Source organism: Accipiter gentilis, chromosome 12 (assembly GCF_929443795.1).
Source record: "Accipiter gentilis chromosome 12, bAccGen1.1, whole genome shotgun sequence".
Classification (NCBI taxonomy): Eukaryota; Metazoa; Chordata; class Aves; order Accipitriformes; family Accipitridae; genus Astur; species Astur gentilis.
Window position 1 is genome coordinate 7898843 of NC_064891.1, and position 27474 is coordinate 7926316.

The 27474-nt window shown below is 44.9% G+C and overlaps 1 protein-coding gene across 12 annotated transcripts in view; it reads right to left on the minus strand.

The window, feature by feature from the left end:
• Nucleotides 1-27474, minus strand: part of SLC4A4 (solute carrier family 4 member 4) — a 233190-nt gene that overhangs the window by 125005 nt on the left and 80711 nt on the right. For all 12 annotated transcript variants that reach the window (XM_049814985.1, XM_049814981.1, XM_049814983.1 and 9 more), the window contains one exon: nucleotides 16562-16741. In XM_049814985.1, coding sequence (XP_049670942.1) covers nucleotides 16562-16741 — 180 coding nt within the window. The remainder of the gene's footprint in view (nucleotides 1-16561; nucleotides 16742-27474) is intronic.

The following is a 27474-nucleotide window of genomic DNA, read 5'->3' on the forward strand; positions in this document are numbered from 1 at the left end:
GAGGATTTTGCACAGAGCGTACATCAAGACTTCCGAAGAATGAAGCGATGATTTTCAGTTGTCACGGGGAACAAGATCTTACCAGCTCACAGCTCTATTTCCAACGTTCCCTGTAGTGACAAACCTCCAACCTGCCTCGTGCCTCCCTCCATCTCAACGTCAGTACCTACAGCCATTGGAACCCTCTTCTTTCTGTAAGTCTCTCTGGAAACCAAGCTAAGTGGAGAACTTGTAACTTGCCTGATCAACTTGTACTCCAGCCAGTCACTTCTCAGTCTGGGACGATAATGACTGAACAGTGACAGCAGAGAACATCTCATATACAACATTTCCACCAAGTGACTAAGTATCTCAGTGATAGCTACTTCTCCTCTCTTTGTTAGTACAGTACTTGCCATCCCAAAGCATTCTACTCCAAACAGCATCCATGCTACCTACACCTACAAAATAGATATACAGAAGCTATGTGACACCACTGCTGACCAGTTTGCCCGTTAATCAGTGAGACGGAGCCTCATTTGAGCAAAGCCATGCTTTCTGGCAAAACATGAGTCAGAAAGCCCGCTGTATGAAACGTCGTGTGTGAAACGTAAGGGGAATGTTGAAATAGCTACCAGGCTCAGTGGACAGGTCCAGTGTACATGCTTTGAAGCGCTCCAAACTCTTGTTTACATATACACAAAGAGAAACCCAGAGCCTTGGGATGGCTTGTTCCCACACTGTCCAACGGATTTGCAGAGAGTTTAATCCAAAAAGGGTAGCTTTACAGTACCAACCATCACCTACACAATTCACCCCTTCTCAGCCATAAAAATATCTTTGGCTTAAAATCAAAATGCTTCTAAATGAGGGTTGGGGTTTTTTCCCACATGGTAAATTCCTTAGACTTTTCTGTCCCTTAGCAGTTTCACGTGAACACAGAGAACAGAATTAGGCGAAGAATTAAGGTGGCTTAGGTAATTATAGCGGCACATGCTATCAGTTCAAGACAGAAGATTAGCACAGCGAGCTTCCAGTTAAAGGAGGTCTTCCCCTGTACTGTGAAAGGAACTGGGCTCTTTTTTGCTTTGTCTATCTAAAACACAAACAGTGTACCATGTCAAAGTGGCAATATATACACCATAAAAACTTCCCAGAGGCACTTTTTCTGGTACTTATAAACTGAAGACGTTTCAAGATGAAGTTGAACAACCACTTTAAATCCACAAAGTAGACAGCTATGCACCCTGTGGCTTTAAACCCAATGTAAAGTTTATATTGAATTATCTTCCTCTACATCTAGCATGACTAATTGTGTCACCTTTGGCCAAGGGAGATTTCTAATAAAAACTGCCTGGTAAACAAAAAAAGCAGCAAAGACCATTCTTAATCAAAAATGGCTTACTTGTAAAGCTGCAAGCAAACACGCAGTTAATCAAGGCAGAAGTGACCACTAAATGAAAATGCTTTGGATCACTCATACCTACCACAAAAGGAAGGTATTTTGAGACCAATTCACCACTTCGTTTTGCAGTTCACTTTCTCCATTCTGCCCAGACCACATTTATCAAATGCACAATGCTCAGTTCTTACTATTTTATCTCAAACTTCACAACAATTAATTCAATATTAACCAGATGAGGTTTAGCATTTTAACTCTCCTCTCAAAGCTATAGAATAATCTTAACTTTCACTTCACCAAGAAGTATTTGTATCAGTTCTTCAAATCGTAGAGAAAACAGATGTATGACTAGAGTGCGACAGCATTAGGGTGTCAAAACCAGGCAGCCAGCTGAAACAACACTACTTTTGTATTTGTACTTCATATTCAAATTAATTTGGTTATTTCAGGGTCATGGATTTTGATCACTTAAAGCTGATAATAATGTAAGTGGAACAGCTCAACACCTCTACCATCCATACTGGTGTTATTACCATGGCAATATCTGTGTTTTGGTTTTTTAACGATGAAAACAGTGGAGGCGGGTTTTAAAAAATACCTGAAGAGATGACACTGTGCCTTTAAATGCACCACCACTAGAAATAATCCTCATCAAAAACACATTGTCATTTCTCTTGAGAAGAAAATGATCGCATTCATTCCTCCCTTCTTCCACTGCAGTGGCTGCTCCTTTCAGACACAGCCAGAAATCTCCGAAAGCAGAATTCAGACCCGAACAATTTTATCGTGGCCTCTGCATGGGTGGAAAATTCTCTGCTGTATATTCACATTATTCTGGGCCCAGGCATTTGCAATGGTTTCACATGGGCACATTGCAATGCTGATTTTTTTAAAACTTTTTTTCAAACTGGAATCGCTTCTCAGCACCAGTCTGACTGCATCACAACCAAAGGAATACTCAAATCATAGAAATACAAGATGCTTTCTAAAGCCTACACAACACAACCCTAAAGTCACTTCAATAAACCTTCATAAGCCAGCAAACTCTACCGAAGTACCTACCAGCCTCGACGCAGTTAAAGGCAACTAACACGAACACTGAATGACATTAACACTATCTGATACACAAAACACAAGCAAGAAATAAGTAAAGCTTGACTACAGCATGTCAGTCTACGCTGCTGATTTCTTTTGAGGAACCACGCACGATTGCAAAGATAGGGCCGGTTTTGTTTGCGTGGCTAAAGAGTCATTCATCTCCTAAGGACACCTCTGTGGCACTTTAGAGGCTGGAGAACACACAGAAAAAAACTTAAAGAAATGCTGCCGGAAAGAAAAAAAAGTGAGTGATACTGGGGAAAGGAGACAGATGTTGGAAGCAAGCTGAGATGTTCTGCCAGGGAAGGAACTTGGTGCACAGACACTTGTGCTCACAGCAGTTTGCACGGGCCTTGCAGTACCTCGACTGCTTGCAGTGTTCAGGGCAAGAAGTTGTCCAAGAGATAGAGTTTTTACCCTCTTGGTTTTCACAGCCCCTCGTCCTCAGACCCTGGTACTGATGGGGAGAGCTCCAGATGTCACAGCCGAGGAAGAGAGAAGGTAGAATTCAGGGAGCAGAGTTTGGAGCATCCCTTCGGTGGGGGGGCTTTCTCAAAGCAAAGGACTTGCCAGAGCGAGACGCAAAACGGTGTCTATGAAGAGTGCCAACCAGAGAGGATAACGTGGGAAATGCTGTTACATTAGGATGAGATTTATTTTCACTCACAGGAGATCCCTGACATAACTGTCCCTTTGCAGACTTTCAACACCGGGCTTCCAGCACTTGCCAAAGGCACCCAGGGCAGCTGGTGGCAGGGCAAAGCTCAGACACCACGTGCCGCGTCCCAACAGGTATGCACACGTGTACTTCCTACGGGTACTCAACTGATGCCTAAATTTAATCAGACCTAACGCGCATATAACTTATTCAGGGACAACTGCTTCTTTTTCCCAACCCTCACTCTCAAAAACAACTTCAGAAATGACCGTGACGAGAAAAAAATCACAACTACCATACTTTTCTGGACAGGAAAAGAACTAATCCTCTGCACCAGAGGCACTCGGTATTTGCCGTAACAACACTGCCAGGAAAGATTACTTTGTTACTGTGCGTGGGAGTCTCAGTATACACCTACCGAGGGAGGAACAGTTTTATCACACCTACCCAAAATCTGGACTTTGCAAGGGAATAAAAAAAAAACCACCAAAAAAACAACTTAGCTCCTTTCCCAGCTGTCACAAGCAAGGAATGAAAGTTTGGCAAAGATACAAGACTTTTGCTCCATGTCAGAATGAGATATTAAAAACACACTTCAATAATTATTTTAGAAAACACTCCAAAAGGCAGAAAAGGGAAAATATAACTGGGGGGTTGGGGGGGGGGGGGGGTAGGTGCAGGCAAGAGCAGGGGAGCATACTTGGCAGCAATAAAAAGCTGTACCATTCGCTTACCTGGAAACAGGGAACAAAAAGCAGCTGCCTGTTCCTCTCAGCCTCCCGAAAGCAACTTGCCCGCTGACGGGCACCCGCTGGCCCACTTGCGCAGCTCGGCTCTCAGGACTGCCAGCCTTCAGCTGCACAGCAAAGGCAAACCAAGAGCACCAGGCAGGTTAGCACCATTCTGTGCCATAAGCCCAATTTCAGCCGCGCATTTACCTAAATAAGGTGGATGTTATGCGTAAGGGAAGCGCAAAGTGTTTTAAGCAAACCTAAGTGTTCGTAAGAAGCCCTTATGTGATCGGCATATGCACAAGTCAAGTTAAAAAAGAAAAAAACCCAAGACTTCAGTCAAGAGATGTTGCAAAGAAAGCAATTTTTTTAATTAGCTGTCTGAGAAAAACACTGTATTCTTGCCAAGAAGAAAAAGAAAGCCTTTGCCTAGGGTGACAGCTCACATCTAGACCCAACCTCATCATGTGCTTCCATCCTACCCGAGTGCTTCAGTGGGAGCTGTGAGTCTTTGCAGTTAGAACAGAGCGAATACCATCCAGACCATCTCCCACCGACGAGAGCTAGAGTAATTAAGGGGTGAAAGTAAGCTGGGTTTAGCTGGCGCTTGACATACCTCCCTCCTACACGTGTCTCTTCTCTGTCACTCCCACACCTACAAGACTCCACTCAGCTGCATCTTCGAGGCACCTCTCCTTACACCTCCTCTCCCCACCTTTCCTCTGGATTTTCTGAGGTCCCGGCCTCTTCCCTGAACCCACCCATAAACCCCAAAATAGCCATCTTGAAACCTAACGCAGCTCCAGGTTTGCATCCCCTGCAGTGAAAGGCGAGGGAGCTTCCCAACCCCACAACATGAGGCAACCTGCCAGGGATGGAAGGGGTCCTGCCTTAGAGGAGCCTGACCCACTAGAAGAAGGTCCCCAACCAAATATTCAGGGCCGGGACACAGTCAGCTTCACCCTCGGTAGTCAGCCAGGTAATTAGCGGTCTCTCCCTGCGTTGTGCAATCTCTCCTTCACAGCTGCGAGCTGTGTCAGCAGGCAGCGCTGACCTCCTCACCTGCACCCTTCCCACAGCCTGCCTGTCCCCGAGCACCTTCCCATGCCCTTTCCCATTTACTGGCACCCCAACAGCCTCTCTAACAGGCCCCCAGCTATGCGTAGGGCATGTTCGCAATCGAAGCAGTAATTATCCCTGTGTTTACCTCTGCCGCTGTGCTATGCGTGACCTAAATACGCAACTTGCGGCATTAGAGGTCGGAGGGGCAGAAAAAGGCGTGCTTCAGCTGACTCCATCACTTTGGACCGACCCACTAGCTGGCCGTGCAGTTCTTGAAAACCAAAATACCAAAGATTCCCCCTTACGTTTACAGGAAAGTCTCCCTGACCATCTTCCCTATCTAAAATATTAATATAAAAACATTAAGCTATTTGGCCAGCCTGCCCGGTATTTTTCAAAGCCTTTCCACACTGGTCTGCCGTTGCTCTTACCGTTGTGAGCTGAAGCTAAAAGCTTTTGGAAAATCCCACCCCATGTCTTGAAGAGCCAGGAAAGAAATTGGATTGCTGAAAAATCCACCACCACTAATAGAAAGAGGACTCTTGGCATGCCCCGACTGCGCTGCATCTGCTCCGCTAAGTAGGTACATTTATTTCATTCCTGTAGCTGTCTCTCGCTATTTATAGCTGCTAGCTTAATGAACTTTCAGGGTAGACACCAAGCCTGAGCCCTCCTAAACTGATGTTTAAATATCCTTGTTGAATTAATTCAATCTCATTATGGATGGACTGTTCCACAGTTGGACTGGCAACTTCCACTCCTCACTGGAATACAACTGGGATGTTCGCCGTAATACAGGGTCTTTTCCTGCAAGGCAGACACTCTCAGCTGGGAAGCAATACCAGAAATTTACTTCACAGTAAACCAGATGGGACATCAAGAAGGTAGGAAGACCATTTAAGAACAGCCAAAGAGATCACATACGCATTTTTAAGAGACATATGATTAAACAGCCACCTCACACTCAACTTCAAGACAAACAGGAGGAATTCTGTAAGCATCCCCGGCACAGACATTTTGACAAGCTGTCTCTGTCTGGGGCTGCAGGCAGTTGTACCTACAGATCAGGCATGCTGCGTTCTCGCCAAAACACCGTATCATTGCCACAACCCTGCAAGCAGCTTGTTTCCCAATTTGCGCAGAAGCGCTCCTGAGAAGAGGCAATTTTGTGCCGGAGAGCTGCAAAGCTTGTGCTTTGTAAGGAGAGGCATGCCACAGAGAGCCTGGAAAACCCCGGCCAAATGCATCGCGGACGTCAAACGGACTGCACTTAAAACTAGAAAGAGATGGTTTCCACACCGGTGGGCTCCAATTGCTTTTTCCCTGAGCGGTTTCAAACAGACCCTTGTCTCTGTTTCGGAGGCCATGCCAGGGACAGAGCCTTCTCTCTATTCCGCAGCTCGTGCCCAGGCACGAAGGCTTGCTCTGTCCCCACAGGTGTTTCCAGCACAGCCCTCAGCACACTGCTGTGGGTATTTTACCTACTGCGTTTACAAGCAGACTCGCCCGCTTCACCACCCCGTTTAAGACGGGAGATACACAAGGCCTGAAATAACGTTGCCCCAGGAAACCGTCCACAAGCACCGATATTGAGCAGACACGCATCAAAATACGATCATTCTCAAGAAATGGGAAAGATGAGGTGAACAGATTGTAACTTCGCCGCTGTTGGGACAGTTAGCGATCCAGAAACACCCGCATCCATGCTCAGGTCTTATAGATTTCAGGAGGAATTACGGACCTGACAAAGCACTTGGAGAACCAAGAGCACAAAGGAATCAATGGGCCTTTCAGCCCCATAGGTGGGCCTTCGTTTCTGATAAAGATCGTGTCAGTGAGTGACAGAACACAGGGAAAAGCAAGAGTAGCTTGGCCTCCGGCGATACCTGGCTAGCACCGTTCAGAGATACTGCATTCACGTGTTAGAAAACTATTTTAGACCCCCACACGGCACCACTTAGCACTTAGACCCACTAGAAGACCTGAAGAACCTGAAAGGACCAAAAAACATATTCGCTGGGCAAGAAGCAAGCCATAATGTAAAGGAAACTGAGGATACTAATGCAGTCAACTTCAGGGTGTCCCACAGCAACCAGAAGCAACAGACAAACTGTTGTACGTGGATTAAAAATGAAAAAGTCTCCACTTAAGCGTGGGGAATTCACGCTACAAGACTGCTCACCACAACATCTTTTACATTGCCAGCCATCTCGATAAGCAAAGCACTGATTAACCAGTTTAAAAAAAAAAAACAAACAAACAAACAAAAAGTGCCAACTGATGTTGCAGGATCTGTCAGGTTCAGACAATCTATTAGAGATAATTACAGTTTTCTCTCCACGTCAAACATCCTCCTGAGCACTTCTTCAATGCAGGTATTCAGCAGCAAACTCCTAGCACACATACCCAAAATTGACAGCAACCTTCAAACAAGCAGGATTCTCTAGAGCTCCAGCTTTCCTAGCCCCAGAATACACAGAACTCACTTTTGAGAGAAGGCTGCGTTTTAAATTAGAATTGTTAAAAGGTGCATATTAACCCATAGTGAGGGAGGATGCTTGGTGATCATTAGAGGGACACAGCGGTTGCCTATATAGCAAATCTGATCCACCCAGAACAAACCTCACCTTCAGTGGGAGAGATGCACTCCATCCAGAATGACAGCACAAGCCTCAAACAGTACCTTAATGAAATGACTCTGCTGCAAACGTTTTCTCCTTCAGCAAAACACTCCTCTTAACCCACATCTGAGGGCTCAGGAGAGGTTTCTTTCACTAAAACCTTCAAGAACTACTGCTGGTGGGTGGAAGGGGAATTTCTCTGAGCAAACTGCAAACCTTTACAAACCTTTGATGGGATGACATATCAACCCTTCCCTCTCTCTTGCTATACGGGTCCTCTAGAAACTACTCCAACAGACAGATCCAGATTTTCAACCTCTTTTCCCCATTTCTGGTTTTGTGTCCTGTAAACAGGATCATAGTTACACCCTTCAGCTGGTAAAGAAAACCTTCTGTAAGCTTAGCCCACATGTGACCATTTGCAGAAGAGCTGCAACTAACTGTGTCACATGGAAGATGGCCTCGGCTCACAACCACTTATCCCTCCTTCAGGGTTTTCCAAAATTCAGATTCTGCAGTTATATTTATCCACCTATCAACATTTTGACTCCTGCCAAAAATCAGGTCTTACTCTCTTCCTGGATGCAAGCGCTAAGAAAATTCTATTACAACATGCAGTTTATTAGTTTCATGGGCCCCTCATTACTGCTTGTTGCTTTTGGGTCCCAGTACCTTGCTGAAGCCACTGCCAAAGCTAAGTATCAGAGTCATTTCTGAAGCCCAACACTGCATGGGGCAGAGTGCCCTGAATGCCCATTTCCAGTAAACTATGAACACTGAATTTCCTTTCCTCCCCCTCCATTTTCTTAAGCATTAAACTGAGTTTAGACAAATCTTTCACTCTGGCAACAAGAATTTTTCAGACCCGCAAGTGGTTTTAACAAAAACACTCAGTAAACCATACAGTATTGCAGCAAGGCTCTACACCCCAAAACTTGCGGGATAAAGCCTTTTTACTTGGCCAATAGCAATAACATATCATTAAAGGAAAAATCTACTCTTACAGCCCTTCAGCAAAGGGAACTCCTGAAGACTCCCTCTTGGTCTTTAAAGGCAGGGCATTTACATGGACAAATATGTGCTCATATGCATGTGAAGTACTATACTTAGGATGAGGATAAAGACATCCCATGTTTACAACTAAAGAGTAATGTCAGCAGGCAGCTTACCGTCCCATCAAAGCAAATTCCTTCTTTATCCTATTTCCACGTAACAGGGTTAAAAACGAAAGTGGAAAGAGGCCGAAGTCAGGCAGCCAACAAGACTTGGTGATTCAGAGGAGAAAGACCCCAAGAATGTAAGATGCTGCAATCTGTTTGCCTATTGCCTTCTTTCCATAAATTGTGAGCGAAGGCTCGCATCCTCCTTAATGCAGGCTGCATTAACAGCTCTGCAAAATGTTACAGAGCAGAGGAGCGAGCACCGCTTCACATGAATGCGGGGCGCAGAAGTGCCATGCCCACACCTTCTCACCCTGACTTTTTAAACTGAGAAAAAGAAAAATTAAGAAGTGCTACCTCCAGATAACTTCCCAAAAGCAAGGTTTGAGGATGTCCATTGCTAGCTAGCTCTAAAATCACTCCAAAGAACAGAGAATTTTCCATCTTCTGTTACTTACATTACTAGCATCATTTTTGTGATTATTTTGTGTAGAACACCTTAGGGCTTGAACTCAGGTGTAGTACTGCAAGTCATTACTTCATAGCTTATAATACTAGTCCTTGACTACACATGAAACTCCCCAAGATATTTTGGAAGGGGACAGGTATTTTATATTTTGGGCTTCTTGCCCTCCATTTGCTTGGAATCACCGTTGCCTATAAAAGGACTTTTACCCCAGCCACTGAATTCAGAGTCACAGATACACACAGACAGCTTCTTACTTCCCAGAAACCACAGGCCACGCACAGATCAAGTGCACAAAGATAAGAATTTCCATTCTGTCAACGAATCCTGTATTTTTCTGCTTCTGTTTCTTCTGATATGGTAATCGCTCACATCAGCCCAAGTCTGCACCCCATATTCCAAGCACTTCTGTTCTAAACGGGCTATCGGAGTTTCAAAATAGAGAGATTCACCTCTTCGTTAACCTGTACCTACTGCACGTGCAGTCTGTTTAAGGGGCGCAGAGCTGGGCCAGGCCAAGAACAACCCAAGCAAGTTCTGCAGAAGCACAGGCACCTCTGCAGAGCAGCTCTTAGTGCCGTGTACCTAAACACAGTGTCTACATGCTGCCTGCTACGACAGAGCTTACTCAGAGACACGGTTTCATTGGGTTTGAGCCAGGGAGGTGAGCCATATGAACTTGGAGGGCAACCAGACAATGAGAAGAAACCCCTTCCCAGAACAAGCAGAGATGCGTTTCCTCGTGGGAAAATCTCCGCACATCTGTAGTGAAGAATGAGGAAGAGGGAAACGGATTCAGATCGCAGCCCGTCCCAAAGCAGAAACTTGTATCTGCCTTCCTTGTTCCTCCCTCGTCTTGTCCCTTGCAAGGAACAGCAAACTATACCATCCGCTTCATATTGAGATAAGCAATCAGCCGACCGGAGGAGGCAGAAGCAGGCTTGACACCTCTACCTGTGCCAGGGGACAAGCCTCCTCTGGCGTTCCAACATCAACTCTCTTCTCTGTCCAGCCGAGGCTTTTCTTCACCCCACAAAGTGCATTAACCACAGTTAATGATAGACCAAAATACTAGCGGGTCGATACTCCTGCCATTAGCACTACAAAACTCACTAAACCTTCCCTCTGAAAACCCCGTTTTACCCATCGCCTCTCAATATCCTATCCTTCCCCTTCTGCAGTGCTCTGACAGCACGTTCAACTGTTTTCCAACTCTTAAAGTGTGTTTTAGGCAGATAAGAAGAGGGACTTTAAAGCCCACTTACTAGTAACACAATAACAGATACTTTCTTTTGTTAACCTCAAAAATACTTGTATGCCAGCACGGATGGATGGATGGTGCAGAACAACTACTGCTAAAAAGTGTTTCCTTCTTACTGGTCCTAAGTGGAAACCAGGGCCAGGCTGGTTAAAGGAGGTGCTTTTAGAAATAAAGTGCTGATACCCTTCAGCTGGAACACGGATTTGTAATAGTCTGCGGTTAAAGGAAGCCACATTTCTGCTAGCACCAGTGTCAGCAGTCCTGCCTGAGAACAAGGGTGTGAACTCCAATTTTCTCTCCGAGCCCAGAGACAGCCCCTGCAGGCCTGGAATGTACTGAAAGGGCTCTGCAGAGGGAACATTGCCTTCAAGCCTCCTCCTCAGCGTATCAGAGAATATCCCTGTCTGGATTTTTGAAGGAGGCATCTTTCCCAAGCAGTAATTTACTTAGGATAAAACATATCTGTACATGTTGAATTTCCCTAACTCTCTCCAGATGGCAGAGCTGAAGGTTGTTTATAAACTACCAGAGTTTGGCTTGTTTGACTGAACTGGACACAGATTAAAAAAAAAGGATTGACATTTCCAGACTGCACCAATTCCCAAATACAGAAGTGCAGCTAGACCGGTTTTGAACTGGAACAAAACATTTCTAGGGAAGGTTTGCATTTCTGGACCTGTTTACTCTCTTGCCTATATCCACAGACATGTTTCATCAGGTTCATTTGTTGTGGGACAAGCGGCTTGACCCGGTGAGTCAAATCCAGATTTGGTCAAAATCTGATTGCACCATTTTCACCAAAGAAGCTGAGAATCATCTTCAGGTAAGGTATCTAGGTTTAGGCTTCACAGTCCTTAGGGACAGATCAAGAAATACAGGTGATGTATCAAATCAAAGCTGGCTTAAGCTTTCTACTCAGTAAAAACAAAGCTCTCATTATATGGAGACAATCAAGCAGTTTCCTAAACTCCTAGGAACTATTTTAACCACTACATTATTAAAGATTTTGCAAATCAAACTTTATATGCTTGTCCTTGTATTTGAAGATGAAATGAACTACCAATTGTATACAAGCTGAACTCCCAGTGTCTAATACTTGTCCAATTTAATAATTGCAAAAAATCAACAAAGAGAAGGAGCTGTATAAATTCTGGATTTTATAAACTGAGATGCACTGTACCTTTCCTCAAGATGTTTGGGTTTTCTTCATGTAAAATTGGATTTTGCTTGCTTTAAAACATAGTTAACAAAACAGAATATATGAATCAAAAATCTTCTAATTCTAAGGAAAAGATTAAAACGTCCTCCAGTTCAGTCCCTTCATCTCACCAATGACTACATAAACAGCACTTGCATTTTATTATCTCATTAAACTTGCATACATCCATCACCTCCCCTGCAGCCTTTCTGAAGGCAGTGTCCTACACATTATATTCACAACCCAGTATTCATCGAGCCTTGGTCTCTGACGGGTACTTGAAGCATGCATGAATCCAATCCTGTTTTTTAATGGTGAGCAGAGTCCCTGGTTACAGCCAGCCATCACGCAAAGTGGTGTTATGCAAAGGTCATTAACGCAGCTGTCCCAGCAGCCCTTAATCCTGGGAACTGCAACACCCTCCCTCTTCTATTCTTGGGTCCCTTCACAAGAAAGGCGCTGAGCTGCGTAGGACGGCACAGCGGACTCAGGATTTCCTCTTTCCTTGGTGTCCACCACTTCTTTTTTTTTCTCCTCTTCTGATGACATGGAAACACTGTGTACCCCACACACATAAACCTCATTTTTAAAAAGGGGAAAAAAGGAAAACCTGGGGAACTACAGGCCCATCAGTCTCACCTCTGTGCCCAGCAAGATCATGGAGTGGATCCTCCTGGCAACTACGCTAAGGCACATGGAAAATAAGGAGGTGACTGGTGACAGCTAACATGGCTTCACTAAGGGCAAATCGTGCCTGACAAATTTGGTGGCCTTCTACGACAGGGTTACAGCTTTGGTGGATAAGGGAAGAACAACTGACATCATCTACCTGGACTCGTGCAAAGCATCCAACACTGTCCCGCACAACATCCTTGTCTCTACATTGGAGAGACATGGATTTGATGGATGGACCACTCGGTGAATAAGGAATTGGCTGGATGGTCGCACTCAAAAGAGTTGCGGTCAACGGCTCGATGTCCGAGTAGAGACCAGTGATGAGCGGTGTTCCTCAGGGGTCGGTATTGGGACCGTCACTGTTTAACATCTTTGTCAGTGACATTGACAGTGGGATTGAGTGCACCCTCAGCAAGTTTGCTGATGACATCAAGCTGTGTGGTGTGGTTGACATGCTGGTGGGAAGGGATGCCATCCAGAGGGGCCCTGACAGCCTTGAGAGGTGGGCCTGTTCAAACCTCATGGAGTTGAACAACATCAAGTGCGAGGTCCTGCACATGGGTTGGGGCAATCCCAAGCACGTGTACAGGCTGGGCAATGAGTAGAATGAAAGCAGCCCTGAGGAGAAGGACTTGGGGGTGTTGGTTGACAAGAAGCTCAACACGACCCAGCGATGTGCGTTTGCAGAGCAGAAAGCAACCATATCCTGGGCTGCATCACAAGAAGCATGACCAGCAGGTCAAGGGAGGTGATTCTCCCCGTCTACTCTGCCCTTGTGAGATTCCACAAGTCTGGAATACTGCATTCAGCTCGGGGGTGCCCAACATAAGAAGGGCATGGACCTGTCAGAGCAAGTCCAGATGATGAGAGGGCTGGAGCACCTCTCCTATGAAGACAGGATGAGAGAGTTGGGGTTGTTCAGCCTGGAGAAGACAAGGCTCCGGGGACACCTTAGAGCAGCCTGCCAGTACCCAAAGGTACTGCAAGAAAGCCGGAGAGGGACATTTTCCAAGGGCGTGTAGTGATAGGACAGGGGGTAATGGCTTTAAACTGAAAGAGGGTAGATTTAGATTGGATGCAAGGAAGAAATTTTTCCCTGTGAGGGTGGTGAGGCACTGGCACAGGTTGCCCAGAGAGGTTGTGGCTGCCCCATCCCTGGAATTGTTCAAGGCCAGGTTGGATGGGGCTTTGAGAAAGCTGGTCTAGCGGAAGGGTCCTCCTGCCCATGGCAGGAAGGGTTGGAACTAGATGATCTTTAAGGTCTCTTCCAACCCAAACCATGCTATGATTCTATGATCCAGCAAGCAGCTGCAGAGCTGGCCTACCTCTGACAGATGCAGTCCCTTTATAATCGTCTATCCCTCTAAAATGATCTGAAGCATGTTAGACCAATGCTCACTCTATCATTGTCTCCACTCTCTGCATTTCACTTCTTGCTCAGTTTCTGTTATTTCCCCCCCCACCCCTTTCAAAGAAGAAAAGCAAAATCCAAAACTCCCCCCTTCCTGGCCACACTGCAGCCACTGGCCAAATGGCACTGCTACTCCGTAGCAAATACCTTCATCCTGCCCCACTCTACTAAACCACACAGCCCTAACAGATATTTCAGCTTCTGATGCCACATACTCTCTACTGACAGCTGTCTCAAATATATGTAATGTATATCATTTCAGCTTCCTCCCAATTCCATTAAAACTGCTGTTCAAAATTCCACAGTTCTTTGATTCTTATATTCTTACTCTTTTGAAACCGAATTTGAGCCACATACCCTTCATTCATTTACTATTAACAGAAGAAGACTGAAAAAACCCAGGGTTATAACTGAGATTGCTTGCCATGATTGTCAGTAATGAATAGCAGACTAAACTGGTAAGCTTTGCCTGAAGAGAACTAGTCTTCTCTTGGACACACTTGCCATGACTGAGAGCGAACACAGCAGCTGGATACATGGCATACATAAGCCATTCAGACCCTCAAAAAGCCCTCACTGAAGTTCCAGTAAGAGACATCTAAACCTGGAACAGTCTGAATATCCAACAACTGTCTCAGATCAGCAACCACCTAAGAGACAGAAAACAAAATTGAAATAAAGAGCCATTTATAAATGATGGAGAACGTAAAAGGCGGAACAGCAGAAATTTCTGAAGGAAGACTGGCATTACTACATATGCAGAACTAGAGAAGAAAGGCTTGTTAGCAAGCAAAAGAAGTGTAGGCAACAAAAAACTCAGGTCAGCTATGAGGACAAGAGTTTCAGAAGGGGAAAAAACCTGGGGATATGAGGCAACAGGTAATTCAATGTTTGGAAATTCAAGACAGTAATTTGAACTACTCCTATCCTTTACAGTGTTCTAAATTAACTGTTCCAGTTCGTAAAAAGATCTGGCCACCAGCGTAAAACAGCAAGTCCCTGCAAGAACCTGGTAAAGTATCTGGATACGCGAGACAGTGAACAATACAGAAAAAGTTACAAATGATGTAGTATTAAAGCTATCGCATGGGACACCTGGAATATTGTGTGGTATTTAAGTGATCCCACTCCGAAAATATGTAGTGCAAAGAGGTCAGGGTGGAAAAGACTATGGGAAAATTCTCAGATAGAGAGAGATTAAAAGGGTGCACATTTTTATCTGCAGATAAAGAGTAGGCAAGAACATACTAACCTGTAGAAACAAAAGAGGAAAAAATACCATTAACCCTTTCTCAAATGACACAAAAGAGGAACAAGGATGAACAAAATGAAAGGCAGTAAATCAAAACCTGATGGAACAAATAGGTTGTCAACCATGGGCACAATTAGCTTGTGGAAACAATTCCCCTAGGATATCGATACATCCAGAGGCCAAAAAGGAATTTCTATAGATCTGGTCCAAACAACAGAGATGGAAATATAAAAATTACACTTAAAATACCTAGAGTTCTTGAAGACAGGTGATTATGTCTTTCAGTCTAAAACCAACTCCTGATTTCTGAGCATTAAGTAAACTTCCTTGGAACAACTAGGGAACTAGAGCTACGAAGAGCAAGTGGACTTTGTGACTTGGGTTCCTTTCCAGTTGCTGCTCTCTGAAGTATCTGCATCACCAAAAGTAACAGGCCCTGGGCTAAAGCCATGACTGATGCGACACTATGTTACTGTCTTTACATGCAGCAACTATCCAGCAACATAATTTCAGAATGAAAAATTCATATTTTTTTCAATCAAAGATCAGGTCATATGACCCCTGCTTGCTCCTCCCTCTCTCTCTCTGGAAGCATTTTCCCCACTTACAAACAAGTTCTTTAATGAAACTCCAACCATCTGGAATTAGCCTCAATAATCTGATCTATATCACATCCTGGGCTGTTCTCTTATATTCAAACCCTGTTAGCATGTTCCCAATCTAGCAGGCTGTCACCATCTCTCTCCCAGTTCTATTTAAGCAGCCATCCCGCAGATTTCAGAACAACCTTGTGGCCAACAGAGAAGACAGCAGGAGGAATGGGACTTTATGACAGTCTCCTATGATATTACCAAAGAGCTGCGTAGTGATGACGTTAGATAAAGATCTCTCTCTTCTGGTTAACAATTTCAGTACGAATGGAGGTATAGGGCATCCAAAATGGACCTCATCTGTCTACCAAAATTCAGATATTCAACCCCTACAGATACTCAAATATACAGTAACACTACATTTTATTATTCTTTTTGTTTGCAAAACTTAAAACTGGTTAATTACTGAAGGGAAAAGACTTACTAGCACCACAAGTTATAGATACAACGAAGTCAAATCCCAAGTAGGTACGTTTCTCTCAGTCTATAGCAGTGGTCTTGGTGCTTCCCATCAACCTGATCCTGTGAGGCCGTTTCTAGCTGAAACCATGGGGTGCTTGAATTCTCGAGAGGGTGCACATCCTGAGAGCCGGGGCAGAAGCTGCAATAGATCTGTCTAGGCATCTACTCAGTCTTTGCATCTCCTTGCTATCTCTTTACACCCAGTGTCAAATTGCTTTTTAAAATTTGGCCTGTTCCTTGCTGGCATTAGCTCAGAAGCAAACTCAGGTGATACAGAGGGATGAAATGTCTGCTCCAGCCTGTACCTTTTCCAAGTCACAGCAACCGTTCACCAGCTATTGATTAAGACTACTCTGACCCTGCAACATGAGACAACTGTTTTCCTGGATCCGGTTTCCTTCTCCGTGATCAGATCAGGAGCAGATGACTAGACAACAGACCACTGTAGTGAGTGACAACTGAAACCAGTACTTACTGAGCGGTTTAAGGATGCTGCTGCTTGTCTCATCAGCATTTTCTATGTCTGATTTGTCAGAGTAGTTCTCAGAGATTTTCTCCTTTTCCTTCTTTTCTTTGTGCCCAGGTCTTCTTCTGTGACGCCTCCTTCTCCTATAGCTCTTCGGCACGTGGACCCCAATGTAAATAGTGTGATGACCTATTGAACACAAGCACAGCAAGTATTAATTTCAACTGCATCACTGGCCAGTACAGTTCATGCTGCATTTCATTCAAACAGGCAAGTGAAGTATCTTTCTTTGCTGGCCTAACATTAATTAGTACTGTGTTTCTTGTCTCCAAACGTGAGCTAGGAGCTCTTCAGCTGCCATTTGGAAAAGTATTTTTTGTACAATCATTTCTGAGAGTGCATGCCAGTGCAGACTCTCTGATAATTATTCTATCCTTGTGACTCATTTAAAAATAAAAATAAAAACCACAGAAGGTCATCATACTCATTTTGCAATACTGAATACAGTGCTCTTCAAAAACAGCATCTACGATAATTTTTCCATTGGTTTTACCAAATACATTGGCTGGACTTAACACCTACCTTGTGCATACTGATCCAGCTTAATTGAAGAGCTTAAAGCAACAGAATTTGCATCACTTGACTATGTAGTCCATTGTAGAACAAGTGTCAAAGTACCATTAGGGTATTATTATAACACAGCAGATGAGGAAGGACTTACTAAGATAAGTTACTGTAAACTCCTAAGTACCTGACACTTTCCAAAATAAAAATTAAGTAATAACAGAATAAGTGCCAAATTTCATATGTTGACTGTAAACACAAAGTATGCCTTTTCCCTTTCATGTAGACTTTCTTTTCAAACTAAAGCACTTAAACTACATTTGCCAATTGTTGTTTTTTTGATGAGTTTGATAAAAATGTTTTATTTTCAGGGTTTTCTGCACTTCTACCAACTTGGGATAAATATCTTTATACATAAATATGTAAATATCTGTGCCCAGATAATTCAGACATCTAACTGCAAGCTTTGAAAAACAGCTCCTTCTGATTTAACGCTTGATAAATGATAGCTGTATTCTATGTTTCTGACCAAATTTGGTTTCCCCACTCATGTCTCAGTGTAGCCAAGCAGAGAGTTTCAGATAAACACGCATGCCGTATTACTGACTGATGTACATTTATCTGAACAAACGAGCCGCAAATGCATGTAAGAACAAATGTATTTATCTGTAGGTACAGTCATTTACTTCTGCTCCCAGCGGAGCAATTCTCGCAGAGCTGTCCGTCTTGCAGAGTCACTGTCTCAGTTGCCGCACATCCATCTATTCTTAGCCCATCCTTACACCTTGCATGAATGCATGGCTATTAAAAGCCCACGCGAGCACACCAGATGACACATTCAAGAGAAGGCAGACGCTATGGCTTTTGGAGCTGCCACCCCGACTCATTTGGCAAGACGGCAGACCCCCCCGAAGGGCAGCCTTCAGATCCCTGCTGCCATGACTGCTGTGGCTTTCGGATCCAAAATTTCACAGCCAAAATACCCCTCAGTCCCAACTCCAAGCACCTACAGGTATCTGCCACAGAAGATACTTAACAGACAGACTCTCCTGAAACGTGCTCCACAACGTTGAATGGCATCACTCCCAAAACCACGGGAACTTCTGTCAAATGGGTGGGCACCCAACAAGACGATGGCGTCTGAAGCCAGACGAGATGTGCTTCTGCATCACCTGCAGAAGCAGGTTATTCTGCAACACCTCTCCGTTCAGCTCAGGGCTGCGTCCACCTCTCCGTTGCAGCAGCCATACACTCCCCTTTTGCTCAGGAATAAGAATTAAGTCAAGCAAGTAACAAAAGTCAGGCTTCACTTGATAAAAGTCACACGCTTGAGAAAGTTAGAGATAACTGGCCCTGGCCACCGACCCATCTCCACTAGTTTTCCCTCATTACAGAGTATGCATTGCTCTTTCCTTTCACCTGCAAGCTGCGCCTATTATTACTGTTTGTTTTTCAGCAGCGTTACCAGGCTCCAGATGAACCACCTATTTGCACGACACAGGAAGCTGCTCTGGAAATGCCAGCGCCACAGGAGAGCCAGAGTCTGCATCCACCAGTCCACCTCACTCCTAAACATGTGTCTCTAATTCTTCCTTATGATAAATCTAATCCCTGAGACTAAACAACTGAAAATTGAGGCGCAAAATACCTGATTTCCATAACAAACTGACTTTTCAATGAAAAACAACCCCGCATTTGCCATTTCGAACTCCACACCCTCTTCAGGCCAGCTGTGAAGCCTGGAGAGCCCTTCACCTTTTTTGCATGTGAATTTTCATACTGAAAGCATCCGAGGTCTTGTAAAAAGCTGCTTGACCAGCGCAGCCCTCCTTGCTAGCAACTTTAAAATAGCTAACTGAGCTCCCCAAGGGCTTTGCCAATAACAGAATGATGAGATGTACACAAGGATGGGGACAGAAGCTTAAGAAAGTAGCTCACGCCCTATGTGTACTACACTATCTCTCATAGCCGTCTACATAGGTGCTCTATAGCCCAGCAAGACCACTGAGGTATAAAGATCTCCAGCAGCAGCTCCTTTGAAAAGCAAACACAGAGGATAAACTGGAAATTTTAAATCCATGCTCCTGTTGAGTTACTTAAGTATAAAAAAGCATCTGAAAAAGGCTTATTAAATCCTGCATTCTTAATTCTCAAAGACCAACAAAATGAAAAGAAAAAAAAATTCTTCTCCAATACAATCACTTCAAAAAATATGTTCATCCCCAGACTGGCAGTAAGTGTGATACATTCTGGCTCCAAAGTTATTTGTTATACAGAAACTGTAATAGAAGCAAAGGCGTATAAAGAAATTCCCTTCTCGCTCGCTCGCAGACATGACGGTGCAACAGCGCCCGTGATGGCCCTGAAACGGATCCCATCATCCTTCTGGCGGCTAGAGTGCTACAGCAAGTTCAAGTTTATGTACTGCTGGTAACTATGCGGAAGGCCATACTAAATAAATAAAACAGTTAGACAGACATAAAGATATATAGTGTCTGTGATAATAAGATATAAACTAACAGCGACAAAGGGCTAGTGAAAATCTCTCCAAGTGAAGGTACAGTTACTTTTTAGGCAGTATTACCTAGGCTCAGATATTAAAAGTTCACCACTACATGCTCATCTCCTGCTGCGCCAACAGCTGTACAACTGTCCAGTACGGTACCGGACACTGATAACTCACCGTCTCAGAGAGCAGGACAAAAAAAGAAACAGAAATCCGGGGTCAAGCAATGTCCAAAGTCAGGCAGGACAACAAGGACAGAAGAAAAGGGACCTGTACCTGCTGCCTCCAGCCCAGGGTGCCAGCACCACAATCTCAGAGCGACGGGTGTACGGCACCGAGGGAACGGTGAGAGCTAGAGGCATCTTGCAGCGAGACCTTGCAGATCAACACCCGCAGGTATGATTTAGCTCTGCCGCCACAAAGGAAAGCTGTTCCAGCAACTGGAAACATCAGCTTTACCATGGCAGATGGCATAAACGCTGCAGAGGGACGGAGAAGGGGAAACCTCATCTGAGCACCAGCAGGAGCTGTAGGGTAGGGGTGGCCCCAGGACAGAGAGGGCAGTGGGAGCTCTTCCTGAGGGATTCTTAGAGCCAAGATTGCATAAGGATGGGGTGATTCCGGTATCTGTCTTAAAACAACGTCCTCCTCTGAATCACTAATTCTGTGGTCAGCTTGATAATAGAAATACATCATAGTAAGCCTGTAGTCTTAATACTTTAATATGCTGCCAACAGAACTGGACAATCTCTTTAATCTTTTGACCACGTGTGCACAGCACAGATTTTGGTAACACGAAGCTAAGATGTATAGACGCAGGCAAACAACTGCATTACTTAGCTGCTTTTCCCTATTCTGCAAGGGAGAGACTTACTTCATGTTGCTTTTTGTCTCCCCCCTCCCCATCCCGCCTCCCAGCCTGTTCAGGGAGGCCAAGCAAGACATTTTCCTTTTCTGCATACTTGAAGTGCTTGGCATCTCTTTATATTGTTGCGAATGCTGAGATAAACTTCTAGGCTCCCTTCCCAAAGCGCCTGGAAGGAAACAATTGACACATACTCTCAATGCATTGGGTTTCTGAGACATTTCCTACTCACTGGGGTAACGGAGCCTTTCCCATGAGAACCATTGAACTCCAAATGGTAATGCCTGATAAATTTAACGTGACACACACACACCGCGCTATTACCCTACAGCTTTGGCGGAGGGTGGGAAGCACAGAGCCGAGTGCTAAACTCCTCCTGGTAATCCAGGTCCCGCTCAGCCCTAATTTTCTCTTGTACACGCGACACAGGCCAACTGCCAGTTTTCTCCTGTGGCCCCTGCTGCATTCACTGTCTTTTCTGGGGGCTGCTCCCATCGCCATCGCTGCTTTCCCCCAGGAAAATGATCAGCCTCTGCGGGCACTTCATTAAACTTTAGAGCTGTTTTGGTCGACCGGAGGCATGTATTTCACAACATCAAAATCCCATAGGTAAGATGCGCAGCAAGACCTGCAGGTCAAAGTGGCACCTTTTCTATTCTGAAGGACAGCGGTGGATTGTGGCTTCCTTGAACTTAGACCTGCTGTAGGTAAAACTTTTGAAGTTAGCTTCTTGTGCCTGAGGAGAAACTTTACTGTGCACCAAATTCAGAGCAAAATCGTTTCATCTGATTATTAATAGAGCAAGAAATAGTCATCATCAGAGAGGTATTTTTCCCCCGGAAAAATTTTGGTTGAAACCACATCTTTTGCTTTATTAAGAGCTATTAAAGAATAGCAGCTCATGATTCAGAGTCCAGATTTAGAGTTTGGGCACAGTAGACTCCCTGCGTCAGTTTTACCTGTGAAAACCCACTCATGTATTACCAGATTTAAGTTCTGTAAAATGCAGCATTCCCTCCCTGCCTGCAAGAATATCTGTTCATCTCTTCTCGCCATCCTGGCCAAGCACAGTCGTCTTGACGTCCTGGGAATGAAACTATGTGAATTTCACGCCGTGCACACCACAGCAGCTCATATGCTGACTCTGATGGCACGTGCAGAAGAAAGCAGCTCCAGGCACCCTGCCCCAAGCACTACCGCCTCTGTGCAACACCACGCTCTTTCTTTTCTGAATTATTCCATTTAAGGAAATGTGGGGGTTAAAGAAACATAAACGTAGGACGAAAAAAAGCGTACTGAAAAATAAAACCAGTAAGAAATCTGCAGGCTTGAAGTTGTCTGAGCAGTAAAGCTTCAGCTACCTGTTAGTTCCATGTATGTGTTTAGGTAGCCAAATGTGTGCATTAGCATGGCCTGATCACCTCCTACCTATACAATCCCGGTCTCCTTTCAGGCGCTCGTTCCCCATCGCCCGCTGAGGGTTGCAGAAAGCTTCACAAGGCTTTCTCGGTAGGAAAAGCCAGGACCTGCATCAAAGACACCAGGTTCCTATACCTCTATCCCTGTAATTCTGCCTAGGTGTTTTTGCAGTCGCTGTGGCACAGAGCTGGAATCAAACCTGAACTGCCTGTCAGTGAGGAACCTTTTCTGTCCAAGGAAGAAAGGGATTTTTTGTGTTTAGAGACCAAGGGGCAGGGTGTATGTGCAATGCACGCACTAAGCGGCTGCCCTGTCCACTGCCAAGCGAGGGGGAGCACGGCTGGGAAAAAAACAGGACAAGTTTGGCATTGTCAGCCGAGGGTCTGGTTAAATGTACGTGATGAAAAGACCTTGGGATCTGCCTCCAGGAGAAGTGTGCTGGGAGCAGGGGAATTACCCACTCTCTGTGCAATCATTTCAGCCCCAAAATTGCATGTCCCCAGGCCTGTGAAGCACCAGCCATCCATATTGTTCGAAACACGAGGATCTATCTGTGCTACAACACAGGCAGCAAGCGACCAAAAACCTCTATATAGAGAGAAATTCATAGTTCAAGTGTTGTTTCCCAAAGTAGTTCTGAAACCACATTTGCCTTAATGAGCGTTATCGCTTCCTACCACATCCTCAGTAAGAAACCAGTTCCTCCCAGAAGAATCATACAGAATAGACCTGATGTGTGATGCACCTATGGAGGGTTGTAAAGTTCAGGTTTCTCATGAAGTTTGAATTGAGGTGAATCTGGGGAGTTTCATCCTGCAACAAGTCTTTCCACAAAGCCTTTTGTGTTGTATATTTCAACACATACATGTAATAGATTATCAGTGACCATAGTAGTAATCCAGATGTAGGGTACTACCAGAAAACCTGTGTTACAGGGAATGCAAACTGGAATCATAGCCCTAGCATGAGAAAAAAGAAAAAAAGAAAAAAGAAAAAGAAAAAAAAAGAAAAAAAAAGAAAAAAAAAAAAGAAAAAAAAAGAAAAAAGAAAAAAAGAAAAAAAAAGAAAAAAAAAGAAAAAAAAGTAAATCAGCAGATACAATTAGATTATCTAAGTGTGATGATATCTTTTGTGCCTGAGGTCTCTGCATTAACCTGGACACTAAGCTGAGTCTACAGCTTTCTGCAATCTTAGTGCATGACCAAGTGCAGACTTCAAGCCTGACACTGTGTAAGACTGAAATTCTTTTATCATTCAAGATATCCACAGCCAAACAGACAAGCTGAAAGAGATTACTTTATGATGCTCTCCATTTTTAAGCACTAACTCTTTTAAGGAAATGGTGACAGTGCAACAGCTTTTCCTTAGCAAAACCAAAACTTGGTCATTTGGAGAAAGGAGCCGAAAGTTACAGGATCAAGGGATAAAGTCTGCCTGGTGCATAATATCTAAGAAGGAATCCCTTCCACATGACCAGGGTTGTTGAGACTTAGAGCTGGTCAGACTAGCGCATGAAGAATCTCAGACTGGCACCTGAGAAGGAAACAAGATCAAAACCTAACATTAAAAATTTATAAAGCAAGGAAAACGAGCAGAGTATTAGCAGTTTTCACCTGGCCCTTGTTTTAACTTTCAGGGCTCCTTTCCAAAGAACCGAGAGAGTTGCATTAAAACCCATCAGGCTTGGACAGGCTCATGTGGTTACAACTGACACGTCTACACAGCCAACTTCTTCTCCGCAAGCTCTGGCCACTCGCACCTCCTGCGCTGGGCAGCCCTGTGTACCCGGGCTCTCAGAGAAGACAGGGACAGATATTTTCGGCCAGCTGAACAAAGGGCTTCGCTCAGGATGCCCCTGCCATTTAACTTTGGGGCATGGCTGACCTACAAGAAGACCTAGGCAGGTAAAGTTGAGCCCATTTCCATAGCCTGGCTATCAGTCTCATACCTGGATGGATTTGAAGCACAGCATACCCCCAGGGCGGGGAAGCTTTACATATTGATGTGGCTTCTGACGCATCCCAGGAGCCTATGGCTTTCACTCTTTACCACTAATGAGCTGCTAACGTTATGAAAACTTGCTCCGTTGTGATGCCTGACGTGTAGGAATCTGCACCGACCACAGCCCCGAAGTCACACGAGACGGGCAGGGGATGCAGCCCGCCACGTGCTTCATCAGCAGGAGATGGCACGGCAAGGTGTCGGCGTACCGCCAAGCACACGGCGAGACACGGCACCAGCCAACGCGCTGCTGGGGATTACAGCTGGGCTAGCGCGGCTTTTCGCGGCTGCTTCTCAAACAAACTTCTCATTCTGTGGGAGAATCGAAGGAAATACGTGACATAAAAAGCCGACGGCCCGGAAGGACAAATAAATCACAGGGATGATCCATTTTAAAGGCGAGATACTAAAAGTAGCACTAAGCAAGTCCCAAACTAAGCCCTGCTTAGTTTCAAATCAGCTCAAGAAATAAGAACAAAAGGCCACGCTGTCACGTGCCCAGCGCCCTTAACTCTACCTGATTTTAAAGGGGTTACAGGTGGCAAACACCTCCCGGGACTGGTGCTAGCAGAGGAGCAGGCGCAGACCCTCCGTCCCGACCAATTCCACCTTCCAGCGTATGGCTGTGTCCCTGCACAGCCAGGCTGCTGTGGGATGGGGGACACAGCCTGCACGACACCCCGCTTCGGAGAGCTGTTTGCACCGGAGGAACAACTCTCCCGTTCCCTCCTACGTGGTCATCGTATTTCACGTGAAAATTTCCCATGAGTGATCTGAAGGAGCATTAATTTCTCCCCAGATGAAAACGCAGGCCACAAAAACAACAGGCAAATGGGAACGTTTCCAACGATACATAAGGAAGGTGTAAATTCTGGGTAGGAGAACAGACACGGAACTTCACAAGTCCTGGCAGTGAACACTGCTGGTTCATGCGTGACAAACAAGGAACACCGTGATTTCCCCTAGCACTGTGTGAGAGCTAAGTACTATTCCCATTAATGCATGTGAACACAGACACTGAAACTCAAAAGAAAACAAAACAAAACCACAACCAATCCTCTAGACGGGCTCACCCCTCCATCCCCACAGAGTTTTCAGAACATCCTGATATTCAAGTGACTGATTTTCCAGAAGAGTAAAAACTTACTGATCAGGTAAACAGCAGCAGGAGCCACTGAGCACTTTGTTGAAATCTGAGTGAAATCTAAGCAAGCTAACATACCAGCTGGAGATAAATCAGATCCAAATCCCTCCTGTTCCCCATAGCAAAATAGCCCTGTCGAGCAGCAGAACCACAGGAAAGATGCATTTCCCCCCCAAGAGAGGTCAGCCCGCACAACTGGACCAGGCTCGGCTCTTTGCGTCACAGGAACGATTTTATTAGCACAGAAACATGCACGTATGTCTTACAGTGGTGACGCCTGGGCACAAAATTACATCTCTGCGAGACGTTCCCCTGAAGGGAACCCAAGGTCTTTTGAGGGACTGAGCGCAGACTGCCACAGGACCAGCAGTAGCAGCAGGTGGATGCCTGGAGTCGGACAAAGGATGCCGGGTAAGAGACTGCCTGGGAGAAGCAGAAGAAATCATGGCTGTATGGAAAAGACTGGAGTAAAGCAGCACAAGTCTGTAACCAGGTGGCTGAAAAAAACTGCGATCAGCAAGGCCCGCAGGCATAAGGGCGTTTAAAACAATAGTAGTATGCGATAAACTAATTCTTCCGTGGTATGTGGCAGTTGGCCAAAGAAAAGGGTCATTGTGAATCCATCAGGTGATGGGACCAAATACTTGTAAAAGGACAACCATAAGGTTGAGTAGGAGGTTCACAACCTCATAAAAGCCATGAGGAGAACAGCCTGCAATGAGAGAGATGCAGTAAAGGGCAAAAAAGAAGACAGGGGCTCCACGAAAGACAAAACCCAAACTACTATGCAGCTGACAGAGGAAATAGGAAGGGACAATAGATTAGAAACAACAGGGCTCTCCTCACTTCTGCCAGCTCTGAGAAAAGAGCCCCAAATTCATGGCGAAGATGAAAGTATTCAACAGAGGACCCAGCATCAGCAATGAAGATGCAGTTACTTAACTGAGCAGGGAACTTGTCCAAAGATCGTTTTACATATTTGTATCACTGCTCTTCACATCTTAATGTGCAGTCCTTCACTAAAATCACTACAAGGGGCAGGGAACTGAGCTGTGTAGGCGAAGACAGCATGTAAATCAGAGAATATTTTTTTTCCTTCTTTTACAACATCAGGCTTCTAGAACTTCAATATCTACAAAAGGTCAGTTTTACCTTTACATAAAGTGACCTCTGCAGTCTTTAAAAAGTTCCCACGTAACAACGCTATAGTTAGGCAGAAGGAAAGTCTTCCTAGCCATCTGTCTAAAGCTTGCACTTCTCAATTTCAAACGTATGCTCATTTGCTACCCATCGATGACCCAGACTTGAACTGCCAGATTCCTAACAAGATTCAGAGGCTGCTCCCGTGAATCATGTTTAAAAGGTGAGTTAGCACTGTGCCCTGAAGAACGGGACGCCTCTAAAAGACAGAGCTCGCATAAAGTGAAGTCAAGAATATCTAAACAGGAAAAGAAAATGAAAAAAATGAAAAAATGAAATGAGGTCTTCATGTGATTTCTTGAAGATCCTACAAGCCCTGTTTGTTTAGAAGGAGCAGACCACGTCAGTCACCAAAAACCACACTAGGAATTGCTGGGAAAGGATCAGAATATGAAGCCCAGAAGACACATGTTGATGACAGCTATCAGATACTGCTCTGAGGTAGGAAAACATACGGAAGTTGGCAATGAATTAACAGGTGGACATTGTTTAGACACAATAACAAACGTGTTTGGGGTATTCTCACTGAGCTTTATATAAGCCATTGCGAAACTCTTACCCACAACCCCATAAGCTGCTTTTCTTTCTCTCTTCTTTGGAGCTGTGAGAGGTTACAGCAGCCACCAAACCTGTCCTGCTGTGATCTGATCTAATCTGGCCAGTACTGCTTGGATTCCAGGGAAAGAAAAGGAGGACTTAAAACCCCACGGCTCTGAGGAAAAGGGCAGAGGAGGGGACCCGTGCTGGACTGTTTGATTTAAATTTTAGGCCAAGCTGCTCTGAAGCATGCTACCTCTGGATTTTCTGGCATCTGCCTCAAGCAGTGGCCACGGTTCCTTTAAAATTGTGTCCGCTTCCAAAATGCCCCAAATGACCACCCAAAATAGTCCACCTTGGCTGAAAATCTTGGCCTCATTTTCTGTATTTCCATCTCATTAATTACCAAGGCTGACTAAATGAATACCAAGCTGTACTTGGCACTATTAAGTTCACAGATGCAGGTAGGTTCTAGACCACCCTCCAACAGAAGTAAGAGCTGTGGTATAACAACTTAAGGCATCCAAGCGCTGCCCCCGTTCCAGAGAAAGAACCTCAAACCACTTTCTGGGTACCAGAGATTGGCTGCTGCTTTACCACTTGTGCACAAGCAACAGCAAGGCATGTCGCTGAAATCTGCGCTCCAAACTCTGAAGTAAACACCGTGGTCTTTTTAGAGCCTGAAC